The sequence below is a fragment of the Dictyostelium purpureum genome (assembly GCF_000190715.1).
Source record: "Dictyostelium purpureum unplaced genomic scaffold DICPUscaffold_638, whole genome shotgun sequence".
NCBI lineage: Eukaryota > Evosea > Eumycetozoa > Dictyosteliales > Dictyosteliaceae > Dictyostelium > Dictyostelium purpureum.
Window position 1 is genome coordinate 1 of NW_003519971.1, and position 9,326 is coordinate 9,326.

The 9,326-nt window shown below is 25.4% G+C and overlaps 2 protein-coding genes across 2 annotated transcripts; one reads left to right on the forward strand and one right to left on the reverse strand.

Moving 5' to 3' along the window:
* Positions 1–1,414: 1,414 nt before the first annotated feature.
* Positions 1,415–6,677, forward strand: DICPUDRAFT_100074 (uncharacterized protein; the record flags this gene model as incomplete). The annotated part of the gene is made up of 4 exons (XM_003294771.1): positions 1,415–1,972; positions 2,110–3,042; positions 3,123–4,098; positions 4,840–6,677. The coding sequence occupies 4 exons, from the start codon at positions 1,415–1,417 to the stop codon at positions 6,612–6,614; spliced, it is 4,242 nt and encodes a 1,413-aa protein (XP_003294819.1). The 3' UTR covers positions 6,615–6,677.
* Positions 6,678–6,756: 79 nt separating this feature from the next.
* On the reverse strand, positions 6,757–9,110 carry DICPUDRAFT_159888 (uncharacterized protein; the record flags this gene model as incomplete). Its single annotated transcript, XM_003294772.1, has 2 exons — positions 6,757–8,332; positions 8,425–9,110. 2 exons carry the CDS (start codon positions 9,108–9,110, stop codon positions 6,757–6,759), a joined length of 2,262 nt encoding a protein of 753 aa, XP_003294820.1.
* Positions 9,111–9,326: the final 216 nt, after the last annotated feature.

The following is a 9,326-nucleotide window of genomic DNA, read 5'->3' on the forward strand; positions in this document are numbered from 1 at the left end:
CGATCTTTTTTTTTTTTTTTTTTTTTAATTTTTTTTTTTTTTTTTAGATTCCATAAATTGTGAAAAAAATTGAAAAACATCATGAATTATTTTTGATATTAGTTATATATATGAATATATTTGCGAGGGTGGGAAAGATGAGAGGTATTCAGTTTGTGTGCAGTTGTTAATTTTAGAACAATAATTATCACATTGTTATTATTTGAATTAAACTAAATAATAACAAAGATATTTCATTTTTAGTTTTTTTTAAAAAACTATTTATTTTTTTTTTTATTTATTTTTTTTTTTATTTAAAAATATCTTTTTCAATGTATTTTTTACGCTTTTGGTATTGGTTTTTTTCAAATAAAATATTTGATTGTGTGTATTTTTGCAAAAGAAAAAATTGAAAAAAAATTGAAAAATACGACACAACCAGCAAAAATAACATCAACAAATGTGTCTTTTATTATAATGTATGAGTTAAAAAAAAAAAACAGTTAAAAGGTTTGTTGGTGTTAAAAATAATTTTATTTAAATCGAAATTAAGTTGTAAAAAACAATTATATATATAATTGGTATGCAAATATGATAAAATTGAAAGTGGGTTGTTTTGAATTGGTAAATAAGGAATTAATATATATTTTATAACTAATTATAACATCTTGGTAAGATAATTAATTGGTTATAAGTTGATATTGACATTGATTACCTTTATTGTCAATAACTTTCCTTTTCCAATTGTTGATTACTCTAAAGTTCTTGTCTACATATGAACACAAATAGAAACAATAATTTATTTTTGGTTTATAAATTGATCTTGGTTCAGAAATAATGGTTGTAAATAGAATTGTTATGTAAAAATAATTTCTAAAAAAGTGATGGTATTGGTTATGGTGTGTATTATAATAAATTGAATTTTATTTTATTACTATCTAATTAAAATAATATTATTTTAATTTTTTTTTTTTTATCCATTATGAATCTTATAAAATTTTTTTTTTTTTAAAAAATATAATAATAAATATAGTTATTTTAAAAACATATAGACTTTATATTATGCATTTTTTAAAAACCCACTAACACACTCACAATGTGGTTGAACACACAATAAAAGAAAGAAAAAAATAATATATATTCATTAGAGCTTTTTATGATATATATATCACACACATACACACAAAAAAAAAATAATTAAAATTAATTAAATCTATTTTTTTTTTTTAATTGTTTTTTTTATCATATTATTGTTTTTTTTTTTATTTTTTATTTTTTAGGGTTTATTTTATTAGTTTATATATCAATTAATAATTTTTTTATTATTTATTTATTTATTTATTTATTTTTATTTATTTATTATTTGTTTTTTTTTTTTAGGGTTTTTATATATAGTTAAATTTTTTTTATTGTTTTTTATTAATAAAAAGAAAAAATGAGTAAGCAGAACAGCTCAAATACAAATGGGGGCAATAATAAACAGTTACAACATAGTAATAGTGGGTTTTTAAATACAAGTGGTTCACCATTTATAAAATCATCAAGTACTAGTACTATTTCACCATTTTTGGTTTCAAAACAATCACCACCCTCATCACCATTGGGAATTCATAGATTTAATTCACATACTTCCTCGTCAATCAACACTCCAAATAGTTGTGCAAGTAATAGAACCCCACCTTTAGATAACAGTAATTTTAAAGAAAAAATACAACAATTGGGATGGATGGATAGCCCAACATTAAGTGGGAATGGAAGAATGAGATCAAATTCAGTTGCAATCGGTTCACCAGGTTCAACAACTTTCTTTCAATACCAATTAGAAGAGACTTCGAAAAAATTAGAGGAGAAAGAAAAAGATGCAGCTTTGGCTGCTGAAATCGGTAAGATTTTACTTGAAAGAAACCAAGAATTGGAAGAACAAATAGGTTCATTGCTAGACAACGAAAAAAAGTATTTAGATTGTTTGTCAGAATATGAATTTTTGAAAAATGTAAATATCTTAAATTAATTGCTAAAAAAATTATTATAAAAAAGACACTAATCCCTCCTTTTTTTTTTAATTTTTTTTAAATTTTTTTAATTTCATTGGTTTTTAAATTTCATTTATTTTTTATTTTTTTTTTTTAGCAAAATGAAATTTTAAATGACAATTTAAAAGAAGCTACAAATGAAAATGAAATATTAATAGAAAAGTTAAAGCAAGAGGAAGAAATGGTTAGTGAAAAATCAAAAAAGTTGTATATTTCTCAAAGATCATCACCAAATAAAAACCAACCCGATATTGACAGATTAAACCAAGAGTTGGAAGAATATAGAATGATTTCACAATCAAAAGATAAAATTATTTCAAAAATTAAAGGTGAAAAAGGTGACCTCGAGCAAAGATTGGAAAACTTAAACAGCGAAAATGTTCTCTATCAAAACTATATGGATGAAATCGATAAGTTAAAAAAGAAGAATAGAGAGCTTAGAGCCAAATACAAAGACCTTAAATCATTTTCACAGCTTAATATTAAAAAATCAATATTGGAAGATTTCAATTTGTTAAAAGAGAACTGTCAAGTATCTTTCGATAGTATTATTACCTGTTGCACAAAAATCAAATCTTTTCACAACTATCAGAATAATGATGATGAATTAAAGCTATTAAATTTTACAAAGGGTTATATAAATCAGTTGCAAGTTAAAGATAATATTTATAGTGATATTAATAATGATAATTACCATAATAATGAAAATAACCACAATAATGACAATAACTATAATAACAACCCAAACAATATCGTTTCTGGAGAGGGATTGGGTGAACCAATTATAATTCAATTAATTTCTAAAGTAAAGGATCTAAATTCAAAATATCAAAAAAAACCATTTAATATCGAAAATTCCAATAATGTTGAAGGGGGTAGTATTACAGATGATATTTCAAATAACCAGGATATCCATTTGGCCTCGTCATGTGTGTTAAAAACTTCATCAAATGTTTCTTTTGAAGAGCATAAGGACTCATTAATTATTGAAACGTCCAAAGATAGTTTGCTAAGATCATCTCTTTTAATTGTAAGTATTTTTAAACCTATAAAAATATTAACAATCTTTTTTACCGAAACAATACTAATTTATTATTTATTATTTAATAGCTTATATCAACATATTTATTGGGTATTATAAATGAAATTAATGACTCATTGGTTAAAGAAAAGCAAACAATTAACGAGTTATTAGAAGATATATCAGAGTTAAATGAAAAGTGTCAAAATATTAATAAGGTCAATTTAAAATTAGAAGAAAAATTAGAAGAATCAAATAAGAATTTACAAGAAACTGTAGAGACATTAAATAAGGTTCAACAAAGAGTACTCGTTTTGGAGGAAGAAAAAGAACAAGAAAATACTTTAAAAAAAAATGAAACTGAAGAAAATATAAAGAAATTAACATCAAAACTAAAGAGTGATTTGCTTAATAATAAAAAACAAATGGATGTCAATATTCAAGGGTTGTCGCTTGTTATTCAGAGTTCTTTCCAAGAAATCGAGAAACTGGAAAAGCAAAATAGTTTATTGGCTGATGAAAATACTCAGCTTCATATTCAAATGGAGGATATTGTATCAATCAAAGATAATGATATTAGCTTTATTAAAGATCAGTGTTCAAAATTAGAAAATAAAATCAAAATTGAAACAAATAATTCGTTTGCATTAAAAGAAAATAGTTCAAGATTATCAATGGAGTTAGAAACAATTAAAAAGAGTGCCAATGAATCCGAAAATCATCTTCAATCCATCATAAATCAAAAAAATAGTGAAATAAACGTATTAGAAAACAAGATCAACGAAATGACTAATCAAATTAATAAACTAAACGAAGATATCCAAACAAGCTCCTCACACGCCATCGAAGTTTTGAATGAACAAACCAATTTGGTAACATGTCTTAGGGAAGAGTTAAATAACAATGAAACAAATAATTTAAAGAAAGATGAAATGATCCAAAATTTAGAGCAATTAAAGAATCAATATCAAAGTGATGTCGAGGGTTTACAAAATGATTTTAAAGATTTAAAACAAGTGATCAGTAAATTAGAAAAGGAAAAAGAAGAAACCACAAAAGAACGTTGTAATCTTATAAAAGAAAATCAGATACTATTAGAACAGCTACAAATGGAAAGAGAAAAAGAGTGCGAAAAATGTAAAGACTATTCAAATAAATCTTTAAGTGATACCGAGAAATTTGAATTATTACAAAAAGATAAACAAAGGTTAGAACAAGAAAATCAAATTGCAAAAGAGGAGGCCACTTCTACTAGCAATGAGCTCTTAACAGTCAAAGATACATTGCAATTAAACACTAACCAGATTTTACAACTAAATGAACAAATTCAAAAATATCAAGAAAATGAAAAATTACTATCGGCTACTATAGAAATAGAGAAAAAAGAAAAGGTGCAGCTAAAAGAAGAAATCGAGTCCATTAATCAACACTATCAGGGTGAAATAAAATCTCTTGAAGAAAAGAATAATGAAATTATCAACGATTTTAATCAAAAAATGGAAAGTGCAAACAACGATATTGAAGTAAACCTAAATCAATTAATCAATTCAAAAAACCAATTGGTAGAACAAATAAATATTTTACAAAAAGAAAAAAATCAAATCGAATATGAACTAAATGAAAAGAATATAAAAGAAAAGGTTATGAAGTCTGATAACGAAGTGTTAAAAGATAAAGTTAAAGAAATGGACTCACTATTGCAAAAAGAACGTCAACAATTTGAAGAGAGGATGAAAGAGGTTGAAATTCAAAATGAAAATTTACTTAAATCAGTAAGAAATAACTTAAATTTGAAACTATCTCAAGCTTTATTGGAGGAGCATGAAAAATTAGAAAAAGAAAAGATGGAAATTTTAGAAAAAGAAAAACTAGAGCATGGTCAATTAGAAAAAGAAAGATTGGAAAAAATTAAATTAGAAGAGCAATTAGAAAGTGAAAAAAAAGAAAAAGAAAGATTAGAAAAAGAAATAAAAGAAAGAGAGAAACTAGAACAAGATAGAATGGAAAAAGAGAAATTAGAAAAGAAACAATCGGAAAAAGAAATATTAGAATCAAACTCCCACGACTGCTCACAATTTCAAATTGATGAAAAAGATGTATCGATTTTGGTTTATATTAGCTCTATCTTAAAAAGAGAGGTCAAAAGTGAATGTAAGAAATGTACTTTAGAACTATTCTCTGATGGTCTATTATATTCAGAAATTGTTAATACCTTTATCCCAGAATCAATTGATAAAAGAGCATTGTACAAAAACTGTTCAAATAATTCAGAAAAGATAGGTAATATCAAAGTTTCCCTAAATTCAATTAAAGTGCTAGGTGGTAACCAAAATTTCAATGCCGAAAAAATTATGAATAATTACGAAGAGCTATATAGATTTTTAATTGAAATTTTCTATATAGGAAATGTTAGTAGAATTAATTTGCAGTCCCATCCAGAATTGGTTTATTTATGGAAACATAACCCAGAGCATGGCATTAGTCAATCAAAGAGAGAGGAAAGCTGGGATAGTTTTGTAGCACTAGAAGAAACATGTTTATTAAGAAGATGGGTTAATCATTTCCTCAAAATAGATAATAAAGAACTTATTTATAATTTTTCACAAGATTTTGCAAACAATGGAAAAACAATATTAGCATGTTTAATGAAGCATATCTATTCAGTAGATCAACAACACACTCAGGATTTAGATTCAATACTAAAATATATAGCAGACCAACTATTACCAAAACAACTATTTGTATTTAAAGATGATATTACAAAAGGTAATCAAGAAAAAATAATTATCCTTTTAGCCCAACTATTGGACCGTAACTCTGCCATTTCTTTATCAAAGAGCGAAATCCCAATACGTCATGACTCACCAGATATTGCCCCATCAAGTGAAGAAAAAGCATGCAAAGGTTGGCTTAAAACAATTGATATTAGTACATCATCATTTGACGATTTTGCAGACGGTTTATTATTATTAAAAGCATTAGATAAGGTTCAGCCAGGTATCGTTAATTGGAAATTAGTCAATATGAATCCCACCAATACTTTTTCAATGACAGAAAATTGCAATTATTGTGTTAAATTGGGTAAAGATAAATTAAAATTCTCTTTGGTTAGTATTGCAGGTAGAGATTTTGTAGATGGTAGTAAGAAATTCCTTTTATCGTTTGTTTGGCAAATGATGAGAATTAGTGTACTTAAAAGAGCCATACACATTAGAAGCAACAGTAGTGGTAACCTAAATCAAGAACTAACTGAATCAGATATTATCTCAAAAATAAACAAAATGGTAACAAAAGCTGGCAAATCTAGTCAAATAAAGTCATTTTCTGACCCATCATTAAAAGACGGTAAATTTTTACTAGATCTCTTGGACTCAATCCAACCAGGTTGTATCAACTATGCAGAAATAAAGTTTAAAGAAAACTCAGAATCTTACAAATCAAATGCTCAATATGTAATCACCATTGCAAGAAGATTAGGTTGCACAGCAATAATTTTTTGGGAAGATATTGTCGAAGTAAAAGGAAATATGATTATGACATTTATTTGTGACTTAATAAATCTAATAAAAACAATTGATTAAAAAATATAAAATAAAAAAAATAAAAAAAAATAAAATATGCAACCTATTTGATTTTACTATTATAAATAATTAATTTTTTTAACTTTATTATTTACTATTTTATATTATATTTTTTATTTATAGCCTTTATTTATATTTATTATTATTTTTTTGCAAATAATAAAGGGAATTCATCTGGTGAATCAATATTTTTATGAGTTTGTATGGCTTCTAAAAAGCCTAATTGTCTTTTGATTTTTTGACCTGCTGAATTTTTTAATTGCTCTTCTCTATCCTTCTTTTCTTGTTCAATTCTTTGAGCCTCTCTTTCCATTTCTAATTGTTTCTCTTTTCTAGAGATTTCCCTTAGCTCAAGGGCCCTTTCTAAATCTTTTGCCCTTTCAAGTTCTTTATCTCTTTGAATTTTTTGTTCTTTTTTCTTTTTATTAAATCTTGCATCTTTTCTTTTTTTAATATCTTTATGGAAATGTTGAAGGGTTTCTTTTGAAACAACTGAACTAAGATCAATTTCTGCAAATGTGATTCCAGTGGTAAGTGCCAAAACATTGAATGATTTATACTGTTTTCTAGATTGTTCTGTAACTTGATAATCCTCAAACTCATAAACCTTGGCTGTAATTTTATCTGGTAATGTATTGGCCTTTTTATATTCATAATCTAAAATTTTCATACATAATGGGTGTAAATAAATCTTTTGGCCATCCTCTGATTGATATAAATAAAACAATCCATTTGATGGTTGATTTTCGTATGAAAATGACTCTAGGCTTAATTCAGCACCTGGTACACTATTGGTGGATGATAGTGTTGATAATGGTACTTTAATATTATTACTATTATTAATGTTGATGTTACTATTACTTTCATTACTATTGATACTATCATTATTTCTATTATTATTAGATAAATTTGTATTTGAATTATTTAAACTACTATTTTCTTCATCATCTGAATTTTCATCTGGAGTTGAACAATCCTGCTCTGTTGAATTAAAATACTCTTCCAAAGCCATTCTAATTTCAAAATTATTACTGCACTGATAACTGTCAAAATCTTTTTTGTTTGAACTCTTTATTGGTATTGTAATAAAAGTTGAATTTTCAGAGGATCTGGTTTCAAGTAATTTTTTAAATGACTCCTGTCTATCTTGGATACCTAATAAAGCCTCATTTAAAAACTTGAGTAATTCTGAATCACATTCACTGATGGCGGCCTCCCTACTACGAATAACTTGGTTGGTTTCTGCGTCAACAATTTCATTGATATTTTTGATAATTGAAAATTTTGAGAATAAGCAACTCTTTTCACCATTTAGCGGGAATGAAATCTTTTCGGGAATAGGTTCAGTCGAAAGGAATGGTACAGTTGAACCCTCTTGATATTTGACCAATTGCAATGAAATTTCGTCACCATCTTTATACTTTTTGGTTTTCTTAATTTCTAAACTCTTTAAATCCTCCTTTGATTCGATTGGTAATAAACAAAGTGGGCATTTTGTGGTATGAAATAATGATCTTAAAATACATGTATAGCACATGATATGACCACACTTTGTAATCTTTGGGATAACTGGATTATCTAAACAGATTGGACATTGAAACTGAGTTTCCTCATGTGTTAAATATACGACCTGCTCAACTTTGTTCCATGAAACAATACTATCGACCTCTCTAAGTGCATTTGAATAATTCCCAAAGGGGTTGATTTTAAATAAATAACTAATTAAATATTAACAATAATTAATAATTAATATCCTTATTATTTATTTTAAAATAAAACTATTTTATCTATAATATAATTATTATCTTACTTTGCTTGTAAAAATGTAGTATCTTGAATTGGTTTTTTATAATTGTTTTTATTTCTATTGTTATTATGATTATTATGATTATGATTATGATTATGACTATGATTATGATTATTTGATGATGAATTACCACGATAGTTATTTCTGGGTGGACGATATGAATTTGAATTAATGTGTGATGATGAATTTATATATGGGCTACGATGATGTGGTGATGTTGATTGAAACTTTAATAAATGAGTCATATCAACCTGACCCTTTTTGCCTCTTTTATTTTCTAAACCACCACTGTTAGTTTGCGGGGTTTGTGTACTATTGTTATTGTTTGATAAATTTATTGGTGCTGTATTTGTTGTTGTGGTAGTTGTAGTATTAGTAGTAGTACTGGTAGTATTGGTAGATGATGTATTATTTCTCTTTTGTTGTTCCTCATATTCAGCTTTACTAATTTCAAAAGCTAATAAGAGCTCTGGGTCTTCATCTTCATTATAATGATTTCTATTTACTCTATTTCTATTATTATTGTTATTATTATTATTATTATTATTATGTCTGTATCTGTTATTTCTATTATTACTATTACTATTGCTGCTATTGTTGTTATTATTTCTATTGTTTTTTTGTGGTAATACTGAAGTATTATCAATTTTTAATTGTTCTCCCGAACCTATTATATTCTGATTTTCCATCTTGGGTTTAAAAAAAAAAAAAAAAAAAATTATTTTATGAATGTGTATATTGTTTGAATGAAAAAAAAATTTAAAAAAAAAAAAAAGGTTATTAGATTTGTTATGGTTGTAAGTTATTGAATTATAATTTAATTAAAATTAATTTTATAACAATTTTTTTGGTTTTTTAAAAAAAAAAAAAATAAAGAAAAAAAAAAAAATTTATTTTAAAATTAT